We start from the raw sequence: 26,342 nt of genomic DNA, 5'->3' as shown, positions 1-26,342 counted from the left end.
GATTCATAGTGTCAGTTCCCTCCAGCACTACTTCAGACATTAGTCGAGTCCATACCACGTCGTGTTGCGACACTTCTGCGTGCTCGCGGGGGCCCTACACGATATTAGGAAGGTGTACCGGTCTCTTTGGATCTTCAGTGCATATAGCATATTTTACGAGGCATGGGTCGTTAGGTCCTAAAAGAGTTAAGGAGCTGACGAACGTAAATAAATACCTCCTTTTTTTATTGACACAAAGACCTTACGCCTTGAGGTCACAGCAGCTGTTCAAAGTGCCAAAGGCAAGTCTCACTGCATACATTACACATTACTCAGTGACTGAACTGACTGTGTTTGAAATCCTATCGCTACATTGCTTGAACATGTCTACTGTAAGGATATAATCCTCCTGGTTAGTCATTAAAAGATAAATATCTGATGCTAGGGGCTTAGGCTGTGTACGTTGTTTTCTGTGATCGGTAATGCAAGTGTCGCAAGTGGCTCGCGTTACCTCTTGCACAGTCAAGGATTTGTATATGAAGACTGAAGTGATGACTGAGCAAAGCTACTGTGCCAAGGTGACCTACTGGTTACTCGCCTGCCCAATGAGCGGGAGACCCGTGTTCGAATCCCAGCTATGGTATAAATTTGAATTCGTCAGTTCAGTCTGCAGAAACAGGATAACTCATAGACACCTGACACTTGAAAGAGCCTCTGGGAACACATAGTTTCATTTGACATCAAAAATTCTCGGAAATGACCGCTCAGAAGACCATAACATTGGCGCAGTTGGGATTACGCGAGGGAGCAATAAATGACTAGTAAAGACTGTATCTAACACATCTCAGCACACCAAACACCGAACATAATTACAGCAATATAGCAACAATTAAAGTTAACGTTTATAACAGGACCACAAGTACCTTTGATCCAACACATATTGAAAAGTAATACCAAAAGTAGGCAGAGTGCGGTGGTAGCCAGACTTGTATCGTGAATGTGACTGTTGAAAGCAGGACATACAGTTGTAATGAATTCTGAGACGGGCACACGACCGGTAGTAGTAACGTCCAGTGCGTCATAAACAAACTCTTACAATTACGTTAACGGTCGTAATATTGAGTTATTAGTTAATTGAGAAGTGTAAAATAAAGGTATTACTAGTTACGTAACTTTATTTTCGAGTAGGTGCATCAGGATGGCTGAGCAGTTGTAGATTTGATGCTTTAATTGGAAGTATCAATTTACGCTAAATTATGATATTTCACGAGTGGCAGAACCTTCGATTCCTTATCATGTTGCGGAGACTATATTCATCCGCACTGAAACAGTCACGCGCGCCGTCTTAAAGATGAACTGTCTAATATGTAAACATTGTTACTTGTGGTTATCAGGGCAAAGAACAGTTCTCGCGCAGCTATATGTATCAACAATTTCACTGAAGTGACAGAAGTCATTGGATACCTCATAATATCGTGTCGGATCTCCTTTTGCCCGGTGTAGTGCGTCATTCGACGAGGCGTCAACCCGGAAAGTAGTTGTAAGTATCCTGTACAAATACTAAGCTATGCTGCCTCTACAGCTGTCCATAACAGCAAAAGTGATGCTGGTGCAGAATTTTATGCACAAACTGACCTCTCGATTATGTCCCATAAATGTTCGATGGGATTCAGGCTTGGCGATCTGGGTGGCCAGGTCTTTTGCTCTAACGTCCTTCCAACAAATCGCGAGCAACTGTGGACCGGTGAGACAGCGCATTGTCACACACAAATTTCGTCTGTGTTCGGGAACATGAAGTCCATGAATGGCTGCAAATGGTCTCCAAGCAGCCGAACATGACTATTTATAGTCAATGATCGTTTCAATTGGACCAGAAAAACCAGCTTTCTCAGTGCCTTGACACATTGAGTCCATGGACTCGTAGAGTCTGCGTCACACTCGAACCCTACTATTACCTCTTACCAACGGAAATCTGAGATTTCAGGCTACGGTCTTCCAGTCGTTCTGGATCCACCCGATATAATCATCAGCCAGGAGAGACACTGCAGGCTGTGTTGTGCTTTTAGCAAAGGCACTCACGTTGGTCATCCCATTAACGCCAAATTTCGCTGCACTGTTCTAACGGATACGTTTGTCGTACGTCCCAAATTGATTTCAGCGGTTATTTCACGTTACTGCTTATCTGTTACCACTGACAATTCTAGACAAACGCTGCTGCTCTCCATCGTTAAGTGAAGGCCGTCGGCCACTGTGTTGTCTGGAGTGAAAGGTAATTTCTCAAATCTGGTATTCTCAGCACATTCTTGACACTGTCAATCTCGGTATTTCCTAACTATTTCCGAAACGGAATGTTCCTTGCGTCAAACTCCAACTACAATTCCACGTTCAGCCTACAAATTCCCATCATGCAGCAATAATGACATGGGAAATATTTTCAAATGAATCACCAGAGTAACAATGACAGCTCCGCCAATACACTGCTCTTTTATATCTTGTGTACGCGATACTACTGCCATATGTGCACATCGCTTACCATGGGGCCGCTGGAGTACTACTGTATGGCTGCCCAAATTGTCACCAAATTTCGAACATATTTTACTTTTGGGACGTAAACTCGGTCATAAGTTGGCAACACTGTACCACAAGACTCATACGAGTAAATGAAATTCTTCCGTTGCTCCAAAATTAGACACAGCATTTTCCTGTTGTGAGCATTTGTATCGCTGAGGAATGGTTTTAGAATTCCAGCTCGCACTGCAAATCACAGCTTATGAGTCCCTTCGCGTTTTTTTGGTTCTGACAGGGTTCGAGAGTGCGACATTCAGTTCGGCAGAGACTTTTCCAGCTGACGTCCTCTTATTTTTTTGTCACATTTGTCTTCAGTGCCCGTCTCGTCACGACCACACAACACAAACTTTCGTCTGCTTTGTAACTAAGCGTATGATGGTTTTCCACTTTCCCTGTATTCGGTACAAATCATCTTGAAACACCAAACGCTTTAGCTTCCATGGTTAACGGGTTCACACACCACACGAGCACCAACAATTGCTCACTTTCGAATGCACTGAGATCCGACATAATGCGCTCACAACTATACAGAACATTATTCTGACCACGACTGACACTCCCAAAGTATTAAGGACATTACGCACATGCCTTTCACAACCAGCAGGTCTTCATTTATGTTCAAGCATTCAGTTCGCACTGTGTCCATACCCCGTAATTCATGTTCAGGGTCGCAACGGTCTAAGGAATATTTGGGAAGTAAAATCCTATTTAGTGGATAAAGAGGGCTAGTCTCTACAACGCTGTTTTGTATGGTAACGTGCTAATTCACGTCGTATTATAGCAAGTAGTTCCCGTAATTAATATGAGTAAAAGATGATGTGTAAGACGAAAACAAACGCAACAGCGTACAAGGAACTAAATTAGGTCATGCTGAGGGTTTTAGATTAGAAAATGTGGCACATAAGGATGTTTTGGTTTTGGTTCAAATGGTTCAAATGGCTCTGAGCACTATGGGACTCAACTGCTGAGGTCATAAGTCCCCTAGAACTTAGAACTACTTAAACCTAACTAACCTAAGGACAACACACACATCCATGCCCGAAGCAGGATTCGAACCTGCGACCGTAGCGGTCGCGCGGTTCCAGACTGTAGCGCCAGAACCGCTCGGCCACCAGCGGCCGGCTTTGGTTTTGGGGTAACGATATCTTTATCTACATGTACATCCATACTCCGCAAGCCACCTGACGGTGTGTGGCGGAGGATACTTTGAGTACCTCTATCGGTTTTCCTTTCTATTCCAGTCTCGTATTGTTCGTGGAAAGAAGGACTGTCGGTATGCCTCTGTGTGGGCTCTAATCTCTCTGATTTTATCCTCATGGTCCCTTCGCCAGATATACGTAGGAGGGAGCAATATACTGCTTGACTCCTCGGTGAAGATATGTTCTCGAAACTTCAACAAAAGCCCGTACTGAGATACTGAGCTTCTCTCCTGCAGAGTCTTCCACTGGAGTTTATCTATCATCTCCGTAAAGCTTTCGCGATTATTAAATGACCCTGTAACGAAGCGCGCTGCTCTCCGTTGGATCTTCTCTATCTCTTCTATCAACCCTATCTGGTACGGATCCCACACTGCTGAGCAGTATTCAAGCAGTGGGCGAACAAGCGTACTGTAACCTACTTCCTTTGTTTTCGGATTGCATTCCTTAGGATTCTTCCAATGAATCTCAGTCTGGCATCTGCTCTACCGACGATCAACTTTATATGATCATTCCATTTTAAATCACTCCTAATGCGTACTCCCAGATAATTTATGGAATTAACTGCTTCCAGTTGCTGATCTGCTATATTGTACTTAAATGATAAGGGATCTTTCTTTCTATGTATTCGCAGCACATTACACTTGTCTACGTTGAGATTCAATTGCCATTCCCTGCACCATGCGTCAATTCGCTGCAGATCCTCCTGCATTTCAGTACAATTTTCCAGTGTTACAACCCCTCGATATACCACAGCATCATCTGCAAAAAGCCTCAGTGAACTTCCGATGTCATCCACAAGGTCATTTATGTATATTGTCAATAGCAACGGTCCTACGACACTCCCCTGCGGCACACCTGAAATCACTCTTACTTCGGAAGACTTCATTCCATTGAGAATGACATGCTGCGTTCTGTTATCAAGGGACTCTTCAATCCAATCACACAATTGGTCTGTTAGTCCATATGCTCTTACTTTGTTCATTAAACGACTGTGGGGAACTGTATCAAACGCCTTGCGGAAGTCAAGAAACACGGCATCTACCTATGAACCCGTGTCTATGGCCCTCTGAGTCTCGTGGACGAATAGCGCGAGCTGGGTTTCACACGATCGTCTTTTTCGAAGCCCATGCTGATTCCTACAGAGTAGATTTCTAGTCTCCAGAAAAGTCATTATACTGTAACATAATATGTGTTCCAAAATTCTGCAACTGATCGACGTTAGAGATATAGGTCTATAGTTCTGCACATCTGTTCGACGTCCCTTCTTGGCAACGGGGATGACCTGTGCCCTTTTCCAATCCTTTGGAACGCTACGCTCTTCTAGAGACCTACGGTACACCGCTGCAAGAAGGGGGGCAAGTTCCTTCGCGTACTCTGTGTACAATCGAACTGGTATCCCATCAGGTCCAGCGGCCTTTCCTCTTTTGAGCGATTTTAATTGTTTCTCTATTCCTCTGTCGTCTATTTCGATATCTACCATTTTGTCGTGTGTGCGACAATCTAGAGAAGGAACTACAGTGCAGTCTTCCTCTGTGAAACAGCTTTGGAAAAAGACATTTAGTATTTCGGCCTTAAGTCTGTCATCCTCTGTATCAGTACCATTTTGGTCACAGAGTGTCTGGACATTTTGTTTTGATCCACCTACCGCTTTGACATCAGACCAAAATTTCTTAGGATTTTCTGCCAAGTCAGTACATAGAACTTTACGTTCGAATTCATTGAACGCCTCTCGCATAGACCTCCTCAAACTACATTTCGCTTCGTGTAATTTTTGTTTGTCCGCAAGGCTTTGGCTATGTTTATGTTTGCTGTGAAGTTCCCTTTGCTTCCGCAGCAGTTTTCTAACTCGGTTGTTATACCACGGTGGCCCTTTTCCATCTCTTACGATGTTACATGGCACATAGTCATATAACGTATATTGTACGATGGTTTTGAACTTTGTCCACTGATCCTCAACACTATCTGTACTTGAGACAAAAAATTATGTGTTGAGTCATCAGGTACTCTGAAATCTGCTTTTTGTCACTTTTGCTAAACAGAAAAATCTTCCTACCTTTTTTAATATTTCTATTTACGGTTGAAATCATCAATGCAGTAACCGCTTTAAGATCGCTGATTCCCTGTTCAGCGTTAACTGTTTCAAATAGTTCGGGTCTGTTTGTCACCAGAAGGTCTAATATGTTATCGCCACGAGTCGGTACTCTGCTTAACTGCTCAAGGTAGTTTTCAGATAAAGCACAAAAAAATTTCACTGGATTCTTTGTTCCTGCCACCCGTTATGAACGTTTGAGTCTCCCAGTCTATATCCGGCAAATTAAAATCTCCACCTAGAACTATAACATGATGGGGAAATCAACTCGAAATATTTTCCAAATTATCCTTCAGGTGCTCAGCCACAACAGCTGCTGAGCCAGGGGTCCTATAGAGACATCCAATTACCATGTCTGAGCCTGCTTTAACCGTGACCACCTCCTGATGGTGGCAGAAGCAAGGAAAAGATATAAACTGTAACCTGGAAACAGCACAATAAAGATTTCTGAAAAACAGAAATTTAACATCTAACGTAAATTTAAGTATTGGGAAATCTTTGAATGTAGTTGGAGTGTAACCTTTTATGGAGGTGAAACGAGGGTGATAAACGAACCAGACGAAAAGTAAAGAAAAGTTTTAAAATGTTATGCTACATAAGAGCGCTTGATATTAGATGTGTAGCCCGTGAACAGATGAAGAGATACTGCTTCGAACCTAAACTAAGCGTATTCCAATTTCGCATTCTAAAATATAAATTCCTTCTGTAAGTCTAAAAGTGTTGTATATTAGAGATAGTCATAAAGTATTAATTATCACCTGTACACAATCGAAAATTACTTTTAAATGTTGGAGTGTTCTTACACAAATACTTCTTGTGGCGAGATCGAGTTGTTTGCAGACTAATGACTAGTTTCGGCAAATCTGAATCGCCGTTTTCAAATCACATTACTACAAGCAGTAGCGAGTAGCGTCGATAGGGACCATTATTGTTCTATGAGTATTATTATTATTACCGATTATGATAAAGTGTTTATGTACAACTCCAACTAGCCCGCATCTCGTGGTCGTGCGGTAGCGTTCTCGCTTCCCACGCCCGGGTTCCCGGGTTCGATTCCCGGCGGGGTCAGGGATTTTCTCTGCCTCGTGATGGCTGGGTGTTGTGTGCTGTCCTTAGGTTAGTTAGGTTTAAGTAGTTATAAGTTCTAGGGGACTTATGACCACAGCAGTTGAGTCCCATAGTGCTCAGAGCCATTTTACAACTCCAAAGTATTTGTATAACGCTTCATCATTTACAATTACAGATCGCCTCCTTCAAGACTATGCTTGGTAATCACAAAAAGCAATTACTTAAAGATTACATTTTGCTGGCCAACAGTTGAAATTTTAAGAACTCCCACCCCACCGCGTCCCACCCCACCGTACGTAGTGGAGCTTGTGACTTTAAGAACAACCACCAATTTATAGATGCGGCAGAGATGATCGAACAGTCAGCATTTACCCACAAAGTGTTGCTCACCTGCGCAGCGACCATGCCCTCCTTGAGGCGCGGCAGGTCCGTGTGAGACCAGGAGCTGCGAGACCAGGGCGACACCCGGCGCAGATCCTCCTGGAAGGGGAAGTCCCGCAGCTGGTTCTTCAGGAACTTGCGGATGTTCCACGGAAGGTCGTTGTGCCTGAAACGAAACGTGGCCGTCTCTGTGAATAAAATGTATAAAAGACTGTTGATAGAAATCCGTAATTATAAAGACAGAAGAATCCATGACTAAAACTTGATATGTAGGAGTATTCAGGGGAAATCAGCTGCAGAATTATTTCTTTTGTATTTATCCAGCATATGATTTCCTAGACTACTATCGCTTATTCCACTTCCAGCGAAGAGACACGGAAAGAAGACTTTGCAACAACACTTCAGATGGCCCGCCACGTGAAAAAACATTTACACGTGTATTAAGACTTAAGGTATTCACAGATTTATCAGCAACAGAAAAGTCTGGCACCTTGATGGAAAATTCTCTACCTGACTGAAGACGTCTCTCGCAGTTACATTACGGATCAAGCGCAAAAATTTGGTTAATTCTATAAAAAAACGCTGGCAACAAGAATTTTGTTATTTTTGACAAACGGAGGCGTCAAATATATACTCCTGGAAATTGAAATAAGAACACCGTGAATTCATTGTCCCAGGAAGGGGAAACTTTATTGACACATTCCTGGGGTCAGATACATCACATGATCACACTGACAGAACCACAGGCACATAGACACAGGCAACAGAGCATGCACAATGTCGGCACTAGTACAGTGTATATCCACCTTTCGCAGCAATGCAGGCTGCTATTCTCCCATGGAGACGATCGTAGAGATGCTGGATGTAGTCCTGTGGAACGGCTTGCCATGCCATTTCCACCTGGCGCCTCAGTTGGACCAGCGTTCGTGCTGGACGTGCAGACCGCGTGAGACGACGCTTCATCCAGTCCCAAACATGCTCAATGGGGGACAGATCCGGAGATCTTGCTGGCCAGGGTAGTTGACTTACACCTTCTAGAGCACGTTGGGTGGCACGGGATACATGCGGACGTGCATTGTCCTGTTGGAACAGCAAGTTCCCTTGCCGGTCTAGGAATGGTAGAACGATGTGTTCGATGACGGTCTGGATGTACCGTGCACTATTCAGTGTCCCCTCGACGATCACCAGTGGTGTACGGCCAGTGTAGGAGATCGCTCCCCACACCATGATGCCGGGTGTTGGCCCTGTGTGCCTCGGTCGTATGCAGTCCTGATTGTGGCGCTCACCTGCACGGCGCCAAACACGCATACGACCATCATTGGCACCAAGGCAGAAGCGACTCTCATCGCTGAAGACGACACGTCTCCATTCGTCCCTCCATTCACGCCTGTCGCGACACCACTGGAGGCGGGCTGCACGATGTTGGGGCGTGAGCGGAAGACGGCCTAACGGTGTGCGGGACCGTAGCCCAGCTTCATGGAGACGGTTGCGAATGGTCCTCGCCGATACCCCAGGAGCAACAGTGTCCCTAATTTGCTGGGAAGTGGCGGTGCGGTCCCCTACGGCACTGCGTAGGATCCTATGGTCTTGGCGTGCATCCGTGCGTCGCTGCGGTCCGGTCCCAGGTCGACGGGCACGTTCACCTTCCGCCGACCACTGGCGACAACATCGATGTACTGTGGAGACCTCACGCCCCACGTGTTGAGCAATTCGGCGGCACGTCCACCCGGCCTCCCGCATGCCCACTATACGCCCTCGCTCAAAGTCCGTCAACTGCACATACGGTTCACGTCCACGCTGTCGCGGCATGCTACCAGTGTTAAAGACTGCGATGGAGCTCCGTATGCCACGGCAAACTGGCTGACACTGACGGCGGCGGTGCACAAATGCTGCGCAGCTAGCGCCATTCGACGGCCAACACCGCGGTTCCTGGTGTGTCCGCTGTGCCGTGCGTGTGATCATTGCTTGTACAGCCCTCTCGCAGTGTCCGGAGCAAGTATGGTGGGTCTGACACACCGGTGTCAATGTGTTCTTTTTTCCATTTCCAGGAGTGTAAAACAATATTCAAACTAGTAATACTATGTGAGGCACAAATATAGAGACGGAGAGAAACGTAAAAGTTTTTAAAAATGAAATAATGCGAAACATATTTAGACCAATCTATAAGGGAGAAGAAAGAACATGGAGCTCAGGTAGCTATTCAATGAACCAGATGTAGTTCCAGAACCCAAAACAAGAAGACTAAGATGAGCCGGCCACGTCTATAGAAGACAGCAGGGATCTTTACTGAGAGACGTCTCGGAGGATAAACCGGAAGGACGAAGACCTCTAGCGTTTTCCACTTTGTTTTCGAATACGGGATACTCTGTAGGTTTTTAAAACTGAACCCAGTGAATTCATACACGTGAAGAAGTGTCGGAGATGTATGACGAGCTGCCAGGGAAAAGGGGGAAGGAGACACAAGAGGAAGAACGAAAGACAGTGAAAAATAGACAAAGAATAACTAGGCGTAGTGTGCATATTGATTTGTGATTCTATAGGGCCACTACACACCGACAAATTACCTTTAACGAAGAAATAAAGCATATGTAGTTTCGTCGACAACCATACCTGTAGCTGTGCCGACGGTTCATTGTCTTTCGTGTTCCGCTCAAGTTCTTAGCAATAACGCTGGGCTTGCAAAAACACGTCTCAGTGCACCTTCCGCAGAATACCTAGCTGTACAATGTCTCCTTTGATATCAGCAGTATTCAGGTGAAGTTCAGCAGCACGATCACACAGTAATGCCCAGTATTATAAGCGGCGTTCAATATATAATGCAACACTTTTTTCTGAAAGCCGGTTGATTTTATTCAGGATTCCGATACGCCATGTTATTCCTCAGTCTTTTGTCTACAATCCTATTTTTCAACATAATCTCCATTTAATGAAATGGCCTTATGCCACCTGACAGGAATGTCCTGTGTGCCCACATGGTACCACTCTACGTCTCTTGCTGCATCAGTAACCTCTGTACCATCCACCTACAGCTTCTCACAGAGTGCGTCCTTCACTGGGCCAAACAGATGGAAGTCGAAAGGTGCGAGTTCCGGGGTGTAGGACGGAAGAGAAAGAGCAGTCGGGTGTGCAGACTTGTGTGAAATCTTGCGTTGTCATGGAGAAGGGGAAGTTCGTTTGCATCCGTCAGTCACCTCGAATTAGAGTGTTCGCACGTTCCAACATACAGGAGTGACAGTTGTGTGCGGCCCGCCGGCACGCGGGAGATCGGACAGGCTTGCGCGACCTTGTTGTCATAATTACAGAAGCGACACCCAACGGCTCAGCGTACTTTTGTTCACTGCCAGGTCTCCGTAGACATTCTGCTGGTGTCTACGAATATCAACGATTCTCTGGTTTTCCGCCAAAAGAAACTCAATGACAGCTCCGTGCTTGGAACGCACCTCCATCACAGACACCATTTTGAAGGTTACGTGTAGCGCCGCCACCTGCTTGTGTTGAAGCGCGAATATTCCACGAAGTCCCACAAAAATATTTGTATTTTTTCAACAGAAATTCGCCGAGAAATGAAAGTGTGGCATTATTTATTGAATACTCCTCATAGCTTATTGAATATTGTCGGATACCTCACTCTTTATATCTTCATCTTAAAATATCTAAGAATATGCGTTCAGATGCATATTAACTGGAACGACCACTTAAAATTAACAGCGGGTAAGGCAGATGCCAAACAGATTCACTGGAAGAACCCTCATGCTTCCATCGACAAAGAATCTTTCAAAACACTCATTCGAACGATACTTTAATATTTCTCGTCAGTCTAGGATCCACACCAGATAGGAGTTAGACGAAATACGGGAGATGGAAAGAGGAGCGGCACGTTTAGCTACAGGTTCATGTAGTAAGCACGGAAGCGTCAAGGAGATGTTCAGCCACCTCTAGTGGTAGAGGCTGCAAGGGAGACGTTCCGCATCACGGTATTGTCTAACGTTAAAATTACGAGAGCGTACGTTCCTAGAATCGTCCGCCACTATGTTACTTCCTCCCACAATGGAGATAAAATCAGAGAGATTCATACCTACACGGAAGCTTACCAGCTGTCGATCTTCCCTCGAACAATAGGCGACTAGAACTGTTAAAGGGGGAAGTGCACTGGTATACGAAGTACCCTCCGCCACACAGCGTAATGTGGCTTGGGAAGTATAGATTTACATGTATTTACAGAAATCACTCTGCTTGTATCCCTCAGAGCGTTTCCAATTTTTACTGGAAACAAGACTTTAATGCAACAAAATCAAAATCAAAAAGCAGAGACAAAGGGTCAATGGTATTGAAATTTAAACTGAAAATATCCACTTACAATCTTTACACGACTACCTACCCTAATTACAAAAAGACGCAGTGTGTCAGCTACTGAAAAATTGCTCATAAGCGAACAATAAAGAAGAAAATCGTAGTTTCTTAACTGTCCCTTGACTTTTGCTGAAATAAAATCCACATACTCGTACATGTATACCTGTTACCGAGAGAATATGCTGTCCAAACCTTCCGTTACCTGTACGTCGCTCAGTAAACGTGCATGAGGTTAGGTGAAGAAAAAAGGGCTCTTAAGTGCTGTGCGGCATTCATTACAGATGATCGGTGGATCTTCTTCAAAGGAATTCAGCCAATGCGTTCTGAGGAATACGTGTATTGCTCTCTTGAACCGATGCTGTCGTTGAAGTGTCGGGCTTGTATAGCCTCACCGTCACAAAACCCGGAAGTGTATTAGAAATGCGATTCTATCTGTCTGAAATTAAAGCGTTCACTATTACCGATAAAATGCAGAGAGAACACTTCTGTACACAAAAAGACATCGTGTGGCGCACGGCGGAGACTGCCATTTCCGGTTTCACTCGCAAAGGACAGACCACTCTCTACATGCTTCCGTAAGAGCTCTGATTTATGTTGTCCTCGCGATCCTTACGCGAGACGTACGTTGGCGTCAGTAATACAGTTTTCCAGTCTATCATAACGCCGGTTCTTTAAACTTTCTAAATAATGTTTCAGGCCTTGATCGGACCTACCGGCAAGAAATGTATCAGCACGTCTCTGAGTTGCTTCGATATCTGTCTTTAATTAGACCTGGTCGGCAGCAGAGCTCGAGCAGTAGCAAAATACGAATTGCACGTGCTTTTCACTCTGTCTCAAACAATCAACCGAAATCGACCATTCGCCGCCCCTACGAGCGGTTGTACACTCTCATTCCGCTTCGTGTCGCCTAGATATTTAATCGACGTGACTGTGTCAAGGAGCACAAGACTAACACTGTATTCGAACGTTAGAGGACTGTTTTCTCTACCTACCTACCTCAAATTTTTTCCACATTTATAAGAATACAAATTCTGATTAAACTGTCCCGTACCTCCCTACTGCAGCTTAATGAGACTGAGTATGCCTCGCTTCTACTGGAGAGCATTTCCATTATTATTCTTTCTACTTATATTATGCATACTGCTAGCTTAATGTTACATACGATGCAATTTCTTGCCTCTGCCAGACGAATAGAAATCATTTCGTGGCACGGAGGTGACAGACTCGCTTTAGTGGGTACGCAGAAAGTCCGCGACTGCTCGATGACGCAGCAGATGATATTGATAGGACCTATCACAGCCCTCTGATTGCCCTTCGGTCAATTTCCTTACAATTCATTGGCCAAGAATTGCGATTAATATCGGCTGTTGTGAATAACAGCGTTGGGAATGGTAAGTTGATCATGGAACTGCTGAACTTTTGTGGCCGTTTGTAATTGGCAATTTTCTTTTTCAGTTCGCTCGTATCTGTGTCTAGCAGCCCTTTCTTGACAATCATAGAAGTTCAATAAATACTGAGCTCATGTAGTAACGGTAGAATATGTGATTTGGTGCACAGTGCTGCCACTATTAAGAGTTCACTGCACTTATCACGATTCGCAAGAACAAAACCTAGTGCAAGCGTGGATTAAACAAGTCTCTTGAACATTAAAGTTTATACTGAAGGTACCTTACGTACCTGGTCTCACTTCATCACTGAAACGCAAAAGTTTTCACAGACGATAAATTTATTTCTCAAGTTCACGTATTGCTGAGGTCGCTATATTCAAAGTCATTTTCAAATTCATATAAGAACTTAAATAAGTTCACCACAGCCAGTTTTTCTGCAGTTGGTTAAAGCGATTTACTGTTCATCTTGCCATACGAAAAGAGTTGCAAAGCTCTCTCTCGTCTTTATTACACTGCCATCAACTATTTGACAGTATGTTTTCTGTGTACAATCTAGATTTCGTCTTTCGCACCATTATCGAGTAGAATGCTAAAAGAAAGAGTATGCAAATAGTAAGACAAAGCAAAAATATGAAAAATTTTAAAATATTAGATGCAAGCTGGTATAAAATTACGGGATATGCACTTACATCTTAGACCCTTAACTTATTTTGCTGTGTATTGTGCAGGATGAAATTCTTTTACACAATGCTAAAAGCAAAACATGCAAAAAACAGGCCATAAAGTAAAAATATTAGATGTAAGCTGATATACAAATACGAGAGACGCACTTAATTTTTAGACCATTAACATCATTCTGCTATGTGCTGTGTGCTGTGTGGAATGGCTTATACACAGCTCACCACATTTACTTAACTTGATATAACTGGTACAAAATTATCGTCATGTAGGAATGCAGCACATTATTGTTCAAGCACATCACATCTGGGAAAATCAGCCCAAACCAGGAAAACACAAGACTGTCACATGCCTTACTTTATCGTACCACGGAAGTATTATACGTCCATTGACTACTCGGGTAAGTTTATAAGTTCTAGCATAGCGGCACTAATAAAATTCGAAGTCCGTACCTGCTTCTCATGCATGAATCGACCAACTTATCATATTACCCAACGATACGTCGGACAAAAGACAAGGAGTCTGCACCTGTGCTGCCATCAGTTAATGAGACAGCTTCTCCCACTAATCACCCAAAGGATAATGACGACACAGTCGACCACAAGCTGCTTCAGTAGCAGCAGATAAGTAACGAGGTCGTTTCTAACCGGACAATGAGCTACAAGAGGTGAATGTATGACCAGGCAAACATGAAGTTACTGTCGAAATCGGCCATACACACTGAAGACTTTTGTGACTGTGACTACAAAGGCAAACCTGTTATGCATAATTGACAAAAGCAAAACGAGACGGGCTTGGAAAGAGGAGGAATAGGTGAATAAGGAAATCGAGACGGAGTGCAGAGCGCTTGAGCATTTGGAGGGTACTATAGAATGTATATCTACAGGGTGGTCCATTGATAGTGACCGGGCCAAATATCTCACGAAATAAGCATCAAACAAAAAAACTACAAAAAACGAAACTCGTCTAGCTTGAAGGGGGAAATCAGATGGCGCTATGGTCGGCCCGCTAGATGGCGCTACCATAGGTCAAACGGATATCAATCGCGTTTTTTTTAAATAGAAACCCCCACTTTTTATTACATATTCGTGTAGCACGTAAAGAAATATGAATGTTTTAGTTGGACTACTTTTTTCGCTTTGTGTTAGATGGCGCTGTAATAGTCGCAAACGTATAATTACGTGGTATCACGTAACATTCCGTCCGTGCGGACGGTATTTGTTTCGTGATACATTACCCGTGTTAAAATGGACCGTTTACCAATTGCGGAAAAGGGCGATATCGTGTTGATGTATGGCTATTTTGATCAAAATGCGCAAAGGGCGTGTGCTATGTATGCTGCTCGGTATCCTGGACGACATCATCCAAGTGTCCGGACCGTTCGCCGGATAGTTACGTTATTTAAGGAAACAGGAAGTGTTCAGCCACATGTGAAACGTCAACCACGACCTGCAATAAATGATGATGCCGAAGTAGGTGTTTTAGCTGCTGTCGCGGCTAATCCGCACATCAGTAGCAGACAAATTGAGCCAGAATCGGGAATCTCAATTACGTCGGGGTTGAGAATGCTACATCAACATCGATTGCACCCGTACAATATTTCTATGCACCAGGAATTGCATGGCGACGACTTTGAACGTCGTGTTCAGTTCTGCCACTGGGCACAAGGGAAATTACGGGACGATGACATTTTTGGCACGCGTTCTATTTAGCGACGAAGCGTCATTCACCAACAGCGGTAACGCAAAACGGCATAATATGCACAATTGGGCAACGGAAAATCCACGATGGCTGCGATAAGTGGATTATCAGCGACCTTGGCGGGTTAATGTATGGTGCAGCATTATGGGAGGAAGGATAATTGGTCCCCATTTTATCGATTGCAATCTAAATGGTGCAATGTAAGCTGATTTCCTGCGTAATTTTCTATCGATGTTACTATAAGATGTTTCACTGCATGACAGAATGGCGATTTACTTCCAACATGATGGATGTCCGACACATAGCTCGCGTGCGGTTGATGCGGTATTGAATAGCATATTTCATGACATGTGGATTGGTCGTCGAAGCACCATGGCCCGCACGTTCACCGGATCTGACGTCCCCGGATTTCTTTCTGTCGAGAACGTTGAAGGATATTTGCTATCGTGATCCACCGACAACGCCTGACAACATGCGTCAGCGCATCGTCAATGCATGTACGAACATTATGGAAGGCGAACTACTCGCTGTTGAGAGGAATGTTGTTACAAGTATTGCCAAATGCATTGAGGTTGACGGACATCATTTCGAGCATTTATTGCATTAATGTGGTATTTACAGGTAATCACGCTGTAACAGCATGCATTCTCAGAAATGATAAGTTCACAAAGGTACATGTATCACATTGGAACAACCGAAATAAAATATTCAAACGTACCTACGTTCTGTATTTCAATTTAAAAAACCTTCCTGTTACCAACTGTTCGTCTAAAATTGTGAGCCATATGTTTGTGACTGTTACAGCGCCATCTATCACAAAGCGAAACAAGTGGTCGAAATAAAACATTCATATTTCTTTACGTCTTACACGAATATGCAATAAAAATGGGGTTTTTAAAAAAAACGCAGTTGATATCTGTTTGACCTATGGCAGCGCCATCTAGCGGGCCAACCATAGCGCCATCTGGTTTCCCCCTTCAAGCTAGACAAGTTTCGTTCTTTGTAGTTTTTTAGTTTGACGCTTATTTCTTGAGATATTTGACCCGGTCACTATCAATGGCCCACCCTGTATATACGGATTCGCTGGTTCGAGAGGAGGTGGTGCAAAGTTTGGGGATTGTCGGTAGGGTTGAGATAAGAGGTGGTCACGAGGTCCGAGTGCCGGAAGCCACGAGCTGCGCAGAGCGAACATACTGGAGTACTTCACCGGGGTCAGCGTCTGCTACAAGCAGCAGGCCGACATCCCGTCGGCTGGTTGGCAACATTCGTGTCGGACGACCGCTCGTGGCCTGGCTGCCGTCTTCTACCTGGCTTTCATCGGACCACTCAATAACCGCTGCGACGCACCGTGGATCCATGGAACTGCTTGCTGATAAGGAGAGTAAATTCTGTAATCCTCGTGGTGGTTTGCGTCATTGTTTACCTCTCCTCCTCGTTATTTTCTGGTTTCTACCCGATCATTAATGTTCTATTGAATTAGCTCCTGGTCGTAAATACAGCCGGAACAATTGTACTGAGGCACAGGTTACCGTTAAACAAAGAGGAACTTTGTGGTTAGATTTAGATTTTAACCGGTTCGATCCTTTGATTGTAATTGCATTTTTAGTCATTAGTTATAATCTGAACAACCTGTTGTACTAAGCTCTTCGTTTCTGTGTGTGAAAGACCAGGTCATTATTAGTGTATTTTAGCTGGAGATTGTGGTTCCGCCGAGTGAGTTCTCTTGTAATAAGTGTTCACAGGTAATGTCTTAAGACGTTCCTTCAGAGCGGTCATAATAACTGAGACTCAGTTTAACTTTGAAAATGTTAACAGCCAACTATTTGCGATTGCCAAAAGGGACGGGTTGGGATCCAGTCGGACCTGGGTTGCCCATTGAAATTAAGAAGTTGGTTGCTTTGAAGTAAGCCTTATCATTCTCATATTGTTTCTTATCTGTTTAACCTTTAAGTACAGTTGCGCTTCGTAACCCGAACCTTTCGACATACAGCTTTCAAATTAAAATTTACGTCACCCGTTTTGAGTAATTGAATCACTCCTGTCATCAATGGTGTTTATATAGTTTTCATGTGTTGCAGAAGTTCATTTTATAAGAGAGACTATGTCCATCGCGGTAGTAAACACCACTGTTTCACCCGATAACGGGTGGGCTGCAGGTCTGGCCGTCTTGTAACTATGGTCATATTGTTTGCTGTTTTGATTGATTTTGCAAAAGCTTATTTATCTTAAGGTTTAAGATCAAAAAAAATTTACGAATTTGTTCATTTTGTATAAAAAAATTATTGTGATATATTATTAAATAAACTGGTTGTGTGAAAAGAAAGTTATATTGGTGGGTTCTCCCTTCCACGTTTTCATTCATTCCAGTAAGTACCACGTCTCACTCAGTTTTCTTTAAGTACCGTGTTAATACCAAATTCGAAATATTCTGAGTAGCCACAACCACAAGCTGGTGTGGGTGGCTCAAATAAAGTTAAACCATGACTTTATTCCCATGCAACTGCTAAAAAGGCTTGCACCACGTTAGTTTTTAATACACAGTTTTTTCCCTCTCCTACCTCACTCTCCTTCGTAACTGCAACCTGCGTCCTCAATTATTTACTGGATGTGTCCAAATCTCTGTCTTCCTCTACAGTTTACATCCTCTAAAGCTCCCGCTAGTACCATGGAAGTATTCCCTACTGTCTTAACAGAAGGCCGGCCATGGTGGCCGAGCGGTTCTAGGCGCTTCAGTCTGGAACCGCGCGACTCCTACGGTCGCAGGTTCGAATCCTGCCTCGGGCATGGATGTGTGTGATGTCCTTAGGTTAGTCAGGTTTAAGTAGTTCTAAGTTCTAGGGGACTGATGACCTCAGATATTAAGTCCCATAGTGCTCAGACCCATTTTTGTCTTAACAGATGTGCTATTATCTTGTCACTTCTTTTTACTGTTTTCCACGTATTACTTTCCTCACGATGCTGCGGAGAATCTCCTTATTCCTTTCTTTATCAGTCCACCCGATTTTCAATAGTCTTCTGTAGCGCAACATCTTAAATGCTTCTATTGTCTTCTGTTGCAGTTTCCCCACAGTCCATGTCTCACTAGCTCCTCATTACGATACTGGAGTCCCAGTATATTTTAGGTATTCACACTTTTGTGTGTTTCAACTTTCACATATCTTTGACAATTATAACGTGTGAGTTATTAAGTGTGAAGTTATCACCAGGTGTGTACTATTGTAATTGTGGCAAGGTACAGTGCGTTTACATGGACTGCATTAAGGCAGCCTATTACGAGAATTCCCCATTTGGTTGGGTTATATTTGCCGGAAGTATATGTTTGATCCATTGATGTACACTGTGTAAGTGCAATTAATGTAAAATGACCTCCTTTAATTCCTCCATTTTCTATGATTCTTGTATATATTCTACATTCGTCTTTTTCGTACTTGTTTCATGCTCTGAGGATGATTGAAATAACCGAAACCGGCAGGGAATAAACATACAGTTGTACAGCTGATGACACAAATACACATTATTCAAATTGTCTAACAGCTGTAGACAGCCACCAACAAAAGGATCATTCGCTAGGCTTTGAAGTTACGTTTGTAGCTTCCTCGACTCACCACGGATACGGCGATTTTCTTGTAAAGACACATTGAGCCGACTTGTTCCCTGCCATAGCGTCTACTGCATTGAAGATTTGGGGCAATGCTTTCAGTCTTGCAGTGTCAAACTTAAGTTTCCCTACGTCCGACATGCTCTTCAAATTCGTTTCCATCTTTGTTTGAAAACAGTCAAAAAAAAAGTCAAAATATTTTAATATCCAAGTTTCCATGTTTGTTTCTATTTTCTGAATACCTCTTAGCTGTTGACTTAGGCACATTTTATAGTCGTGCCCTTTTATTAGTCCACGTTTCTGATTTAGATATAATGTTACAATTAAATGCAATTCATTTGTGCTCCAATTTTCGTAACGCCTTTCCGTTGGCATATTTTAATACAAAATAATTTATTGATAATGAGACGGTCCGTAGTCGATTGCAGAAAGTCTTGCTATCGGCTTCGATGAGGTCGTGGGCGTGTAGCGCCGAAGCTTAAAGGAAATAAGTGCGGACCAGTGGAGACAGCTGTGGACGGGCAAGAGAATGCGGTGGGTTATCATCGAGCGGTAGGCAGTGCTTCGTCAAAGCTGAGTTTATGGCAGGCAGGAGGTGACGTGGTAGTGGTATAGTATAAAACATGTTGTAAACAGCAGAGGTAGCGGAGCAATCTTGTGAACTGTTATTAAGACGTCATGTACGGGCTTACTTAGAGAGTCGGTGCTCGGCGTGGAGGAAGTTTCTCGTTGCAGCGGGTTGAGTGCGCCGTTGTAGCCGTACCGCGTGGCGGCATTTTTGTGGCTCGCTAAAGTGTAACACGATCAAAGCAAGCGGCTTAGGTTGCGGTCATATTGGGAAGGCGTTGAGTGCTGATAGAAAGTTATTCTATGTGGCTGAACAGAATTGAGCTTTGCTTCGGCATGATATGGGTGAGCGTCTGCGAGTCTGTTAAACTTTCTTCATTGCCTGTTCTATAATTGTTTAGCGTGTTTTGCCCTGCTCCTTACAGCACATTGCATCCCAAATGAAATTTCTACTCTGCAGCTGAGTTAGCGCTGACATTTAACTTTCTGGCAGATTAAAACTGTTTGCCGGGGCAATGCTCGAACACGGGACATTTGTCTTTGGCAGGAAAGTGCCTTACCGTCTGAGGTACCCAAGTACGATTCACCATCCGTCCTCACAGCTTTACTCCCACCAGCGCATCGTCTCCTACCTTCCAGCCGCCAGTACATCGTCTCCTACCTTCCAGACGTCACAGAATTCCTCTCGGCGAAACTTGCAAGACTAACACTCCTCAAAGAAAGGATATTTGCAGAGACATGGCTCAGCCACAGCCTGCGGGATGTTTCCAGAATTAAATTTTCACTCTGCAGTTGAGTGTGCGCTGATAAGAAACTTCCTGGCAGATTGACACTATGGCGGACAAAGACTCGAACTCGGGACCTTTGGCTTTTACGGTCGCTTGTCCGCGAAACGCAAAAGTCCCGACTTCGATTCCCGGTCCTGCAAACAGTTATAATCTGCCACAAAATTGAACTCTGAGCTTTATTAGCCTTATGTGAATTTAATATGTCAGTGTGTTTATTGCTTTCAAAAAATTGGTGTTTTTGTTCAAGTGTGTTTTTCCTTCTAAAGCTTTTGTGTGATTTCCACTTTACCGATTTGTCTTGAGCAGGCAGAGTTTATCGAAATATACTTAAATTTGCAGTCATTGGCACATTAACTAACCACACCAATTGTTCGCTATTTTTCTATTATTGGACAGCTATTGCTAGAGTGTGTTCTCTTTCTAATGTAATGTAACTGCTGAGTAATTTGATGGCGCTGTTAGCTGACGCCGTGTATATTTTAGTTAATGTTGGGTTTTAAAGTTCTTATTTACGAAAAATATTTTATTAATTGCAGTCATTGCCATTGTGTTGCGCAGTACCGAGCTCGGGACGGGTTGTGAGCTTGTGAAGTCATTATGTTACTTGTTACATGTATGCTCGTTTCTCGTTTTAGAAGCTCCCTTTACCAGCCTGTAATCAGAGAGTTCGTGATACAGCAGGCGGCCGCTGTTGGCATAATGTGGGGCCCGGGAGCGTGTTGTACCCATTTGTAACAGCCTTTGCAATTACCAATGTTTTTCTACTACATCTACACTCCTGGAAATTGAAATAAGAACACCGTGAATTCATTGTCCCAGGAAGGGGAAACTTTATTGACACATTCCTGGGGTCAGATACATCACATGATCACACTGACAGAACCACAGGCACATAGACACAGGCAACAGAGCATGCACAATGTCGGCACTAGTACAGTGTATATCCACCTTTCGCAGCAATGCAGGCTGCTATTCTCCCATGGAGACGATCGTAGAGATGCTGGATGTAGTCCTGTGGAACGGCTTGCCATGCCATTTCCACCTGGCGCCTCAGTTGGACCAGCGTTCGTGCTGGACGTGCAGACCGCGTGAGACGACGCTTCATCCAGTCCCAAACATGCTCAATGGGGGACAGATCCGGAGATCTTGCTGGCCAGGGTAGTTGACTTACACCTTCTAGAGCACGTTGGGTGGCACGGGATACATGCGGACGTGCATTGTCCTGTTGGAACAGCAAGTTCCCTTGCCGGTCTAGGAATGGTAGAACGATGGGTTAGATGACGGTTTGGATGTACCGTGCACTATTCAGTGTCCCCTCGACGATCACCAGTGGTGTACGGCCAGTGTAGGAGATCGCTCCCCACACCATGATGCCGGGTGTTGGCCCTGTGTGCCTCGGTCGTATGCAGTCCTGATTGTGGCGCTCACCTGCACGGCGCCAAACACGCATACGACCATCATTGGCACCAAGGCAGAAGCGACTCTCATCGCTGAAGACGACACGTCTCCATTCGTCCCTCCATTCACGCCTGTCGCGACACCACTGGAGGCGGGCTGCACGATGTTGGGGCGTGAGCGGAAGACGGCCTAACGGTGTGCGGGACCGTAGCCCAGCTTCATGGAGACGGTTGCGAATGGTCCTCGCCGATACCCCAGGAGCAACAGTGTCCCTAATTTGCTGGGAAGTGACGGTGCGGTCCCCTACGGCACTGCGTAGGATCCTACGGTCTTGGCGTGCATCCGTGCGTCGCTGCGGTCCGGTCCCTGGTCGACGGGCACGTGCACCTTCCGCCGACCACTGGCGACAACACGATGTACTGTTGAGACCTCACGCCCCACGTGTTGAGCAATTCGGCGGTACGTCCTCCCGGCCTCCCGCATGCCCACTATACGCCCTCGCTCAAAGTCCGTCAACTGCACATACGGTTCACGTCCACGCTGTCGCGGCATGCTACCAGTGTTAAAGACTGCGATGGAGCTCCGTATGCCACGGCAAACTGGCTGACACTGACGGCGGCGGTGCACAAATGCTGCGCAGCTAGCGCCATTCGACGGCCAACACCGCGGGTCCTGGTGTGTCCGCTGTGCCGTGAGTGTGATCATTGCTTGTACAGCCCTCTCGCAGTGTCCGGAGCAAGTATGGTGGGTCTGACACACCGGTGTCAATGTGTTCTTTTTTCCATTTCCACGAGTGTATTTATTTTGAAGTAAAATATCGTAATAAAGTCTTGTGAATTTAAAACTGTTGCCTCGGTGTATGCTCGTAAGCACTCTCGAGTTTGAAGGTAATTTTGTCTTTTCTCTTGCTTTCAGTTTATTGCTATATATTGTTTAGTCCCAAGGAAGTTTCACATTTTCATGTTTCATTGCATTAGTGAAAGACAGGACCAGTTCAATAACTTAAAATAAAGAGCGCATAACAACGTTCATATAATATCTCAACATTATGTACTAATAATGGTAAATGGTAAATACGAGCAAGTTTCATAAAATGTACCGGTACAATATCGGAAACTCATACCGGGACATTGTAGGCAACGACGCCATTTCCTGTTTACAGTTGGCTACAGAAGAATGACAACGAATACACATTCCTGACAGTCTGAAAACTATTGTTATTTCTTGTTCATCCATCCATAAAGTAAACATTATGTTGCCACTTGGCTTATAAGAGTTCAAATGGTTCAAATGGCTCTGAGCACTATGGGACGTAACATCTATGGTCATCAGTCCCCTAGAACTTAGAACTACTTAAACCTAACTAACCTAAGGACAGCACACAACACCCAGTCATCACGAGGCAGAGAAAAACTTATAAGAGTAATTCTCTTCGCCACATAAATAAAAGGTTAGATGAATGCCACAAAAAAATCATCGCTCTCTTTAGGCGAACAGTTACTGAACACACACGAATGATAGCTGACAGTATGGCTCCAAGAAGATCGTAATTGACGTTTACCTAACTAAATGGTGGATAGTAGGAGCGGTATGTTTTTTTATAGAAGTGGTATAAGTTAGAGGCCTGTGCAGTATTGACGTGACGGTTCATATCCGTCACCAGAAACCGCGGATTCGAATTGCCGCTCAGCGAGTCCAGACCGCCGCGCCGCTTAAGCAATACACACGGCGGCCGAAAGTGCTGGGTGTGCGCCTCGCGGATTTTTTTTTAATTGTTGTTTCATCCTCCTCGCCCCATGTGGGCGGCGCAACTCTCCGCTCTTCAGACAAGCAAATTAGAAAAATGCATAACGAGAATTTACAAACAAAATCTGGGCGTTTCAGTTTTAGAGTAAAAATCAAAGACTGACAGTTAAAAAAAGAAAAAGAAAATATGTACATTTTGAAAATACATCGCAGGAGGAGTTATGATAAAGCACTGAAGTACTGCACATTCACTTAAAATCTGACGAACCTGCACCAGGGTTACAAGTATTGTCGGAGTTCCATGGGGTTGAGGAATGTGGACAGAAAGTTACGGAGATGAAAGGTAGAAGTTGAGATGGATAGTGAGAGATACAGTCGGTGAGAAAGACAGAGGGTGAGGAGAGGTGCGTCATGTGGGTAGGACAGTGGTTGCAGTAGGAAAGGGATGGGACGGATGGAAAAGGGAAAAGAGAAAGGAGCCCTAATGTGGAATGGGATAGGTGAGGAAGAGTTAAAAGATGGTAGGAGGGATAAATATCAGGGTGAATCTCATTTTCTGGGAGAGGGCGTTGGTTGAAGTTCCTTGGTATAGAATATGGAGTGTGTAAGTATAGGGATGGATCCCTCCACAATGTAGGAGAGACAATAGGGTGATCGGAGTCTAGTTTGCGGACATCATAGAAGATGAGGAGGGGTTGGGAATTTGATGACACGGTAGAGGATGCAGGTGCTGTAAGGTAAACGAATGGGGAATGCGAGATGGAATGCATGGATGGCGTTCGAGAATTTGGAGGTAGTTATAAAGTTTTCGGATGGGGGGCGGGGTGGCGAAGATCCATGCAACATTTTCATAGCAGAGGATAGGCCGTATCAGGATTTTGTAGGTATGCAGAATAGTGGAGGGGTGTAATGTCCAAGTTCGGCCTGTTGGTAGTTTTAGTCTATTGTGGGCCTTCTGTTGGATGGCTAGTAGGTGAGGTTCCCACGTTAGTGCAAGATGTTTTAGTGTACAGGCGCTTCACGTTTTGGTCGAGCAGCACTGCACACTCCGTGACTAACTTCGTCATATCGCTCGAACATGGCTGACAGTGCGGCCACACCTGGCCATGTGTTTGGTTCTCCTGGCGAGTGGGGCGTTGTAACGAGTACACAGAGCACTTGTTATTGAGAAGGTACTACTATACCATGTATCGAGAGAAGGTTCTTCTTGCATAGTTTGGAAGCAGTTTCACTGTAACATTCTGAATTACGGATTTTATGTTGAATAAGAAAGTGAATCTATTACAAGATTTATGAGCAAGTGGAGATAGAACATTTTGTAATCCAACTGGTGAGGCCGGTATTAGTGGCCGATATTTAGCGCTTAATTTAAGAAAGCTTTATTTGTTCCTTAAAGTGTCTGTTTATGTTTTCGAATATCATCACTTGCTATGGCTCATTGTTTCCCGAGTTCGTTTCTTATCATGCTATGGTCAATTAATATTCTGCAATTCCAAATCTGGCTGAAGGTTACTCACTTTTAATATGATTCATTTGTGCAAAACTATTTTTTTAATTGTTAGATAGCTATTTAAATGTCTGTGTCAACTTTTAGGAGAGTTCTTTGATACCATTTTAATGACTCTGGCTTCCTGTTTTCTTAGTTACTAGAAAAGTACAGGGTTAACATGGACTTCACTTCTCCTGGTAGAGAAGTGTTAAATATTGTTTTAATAAAACAAAGAAATGCTAAATTATTATCAAACTGATCTGCACACCTCTCGATACCAGTATGAACATTGGTATTGAGTCATGGCGGCCTCTACTTGTCTCTGGCGCCAGCCGTGTGTCGTCTCTTCGCCTTACCCGTGGCGTGATTGGCCGCGCCAAGTTTAAAAGAAGCGAGCTAAGAAGGGCTGACAAGTCTCTTTCTAGCGACGTGGGAGGGAGTAACGGGCTCTTCTGGACAGGGCAGTACTCTCCTGTACTGGGTGTGGTACGCCATAGCAAGCACTTAGCCCTGAAACAGTGCGGGGCCGCCGTTGGTTTGGCGTACGCAGGGTAGTGGCACAGCTGAGAGGGTCGGTGTAGCAGAGACGTGGTTAACAGCGTGCGCAGTGGTAGCTGTTGCTGTCTGTGGCAGATTTAGGTTTTGGTGTGGCCCTCCAACCCTCGTGCTTCTGTTATCGACGACGTCCTTTCTAGATAGTGGGCTGTTTTAATATCTATGCTCCGAAATAATAAGTTGTTGGCGGTTATTTTTCAGTTGGAAACACTACCGACCTGTGATTGCACTATGTTACTTTCTGACTCAGCAGTCCGCGAGTTCTGCCCCTTCCATACTACTACTTATATTGAAATCAGTTTGTCGTAAATTGTGACTCAAAAATGAGTTTCTGTGGTTGTCCCAGTCACGTACCATTTAAAATGTTTTAATGTGAAGCCAGTGAAAGACGCTAAGCACCTGTAGTTCTATTAGTGATTCTTAAACTACATTCAGCCTGGGAGGTGTCAATAGAAATACTATAAGTTCCAAATCTTGCTGCTGAACGTTACTGGTTTTCGATGTTACTTAGGTCAGCTAGCCTTTTAATTGCCCATTACTTCTGTAACTTGCGTTGCGTAACTAAACCCCAATGTGCTATCAGTTTTATCTAAAGAGGAAAGGTAGAATACGACTAATCACAATTAATTTTCACCTTTTCTGAAGGTTGGTCTGTATGAGCCACAACCCGCCAGGGTAGCCGAGAGCACATACGCACTGCTTCCTCGACTCAGATAGGCGCGCTGGTCCTGGATCGAATCCGCCCGGCGGATTAACGACGAGGGCCGATGTGCCGGCCAGCCTGGATGTGGTTTTTAGGC

At 44.3% G+C, this 26,342-nt stretch overlaps 1 protein-coding gene across 1 annotated transcript in view; it reads right to left on the bottom strand.

Moving 5' to 3' along the window:
- The window catches only part of LOC126198612 (dipeptidase 1-like), a 158,632-nt gene that overhangs the window by 90,245 nt on the left and 42,045 nt on the right, over window positions 1-26,342 (bottom strand). The window contains exon 3 of the mRNA XM_049935064.1: window positions 7,294-7,450. Within this exon, the coding sequence (XP_049791021.1) occupies window positions 7,294-7,450 (157 nt within the window). The remainder of the gene's footprint in view (window positions 1-7,293; window positions 7,451-26,342) is intronic.

The sequence above is a fragment of the Schistocerca nitens genome, chromosome 8 (assembly GCF_023898315.1).
Source record: "Schistocerca nitens isolate TAMUIC-IGC-003100 chromosome 8, iqSchNite1.1, whole genome shotgun sequence".
NCBI classification, from domain to species: domain Eukaryota; kingdom Metazoa; phylum Arthropoda; class Insecta; order Orthoptera; family Acrididae; genus Schistocerca; species Schistocerca nitens.
This window is presented reverse-complemented; position numbering and strand designations above follow the sequence as displayed.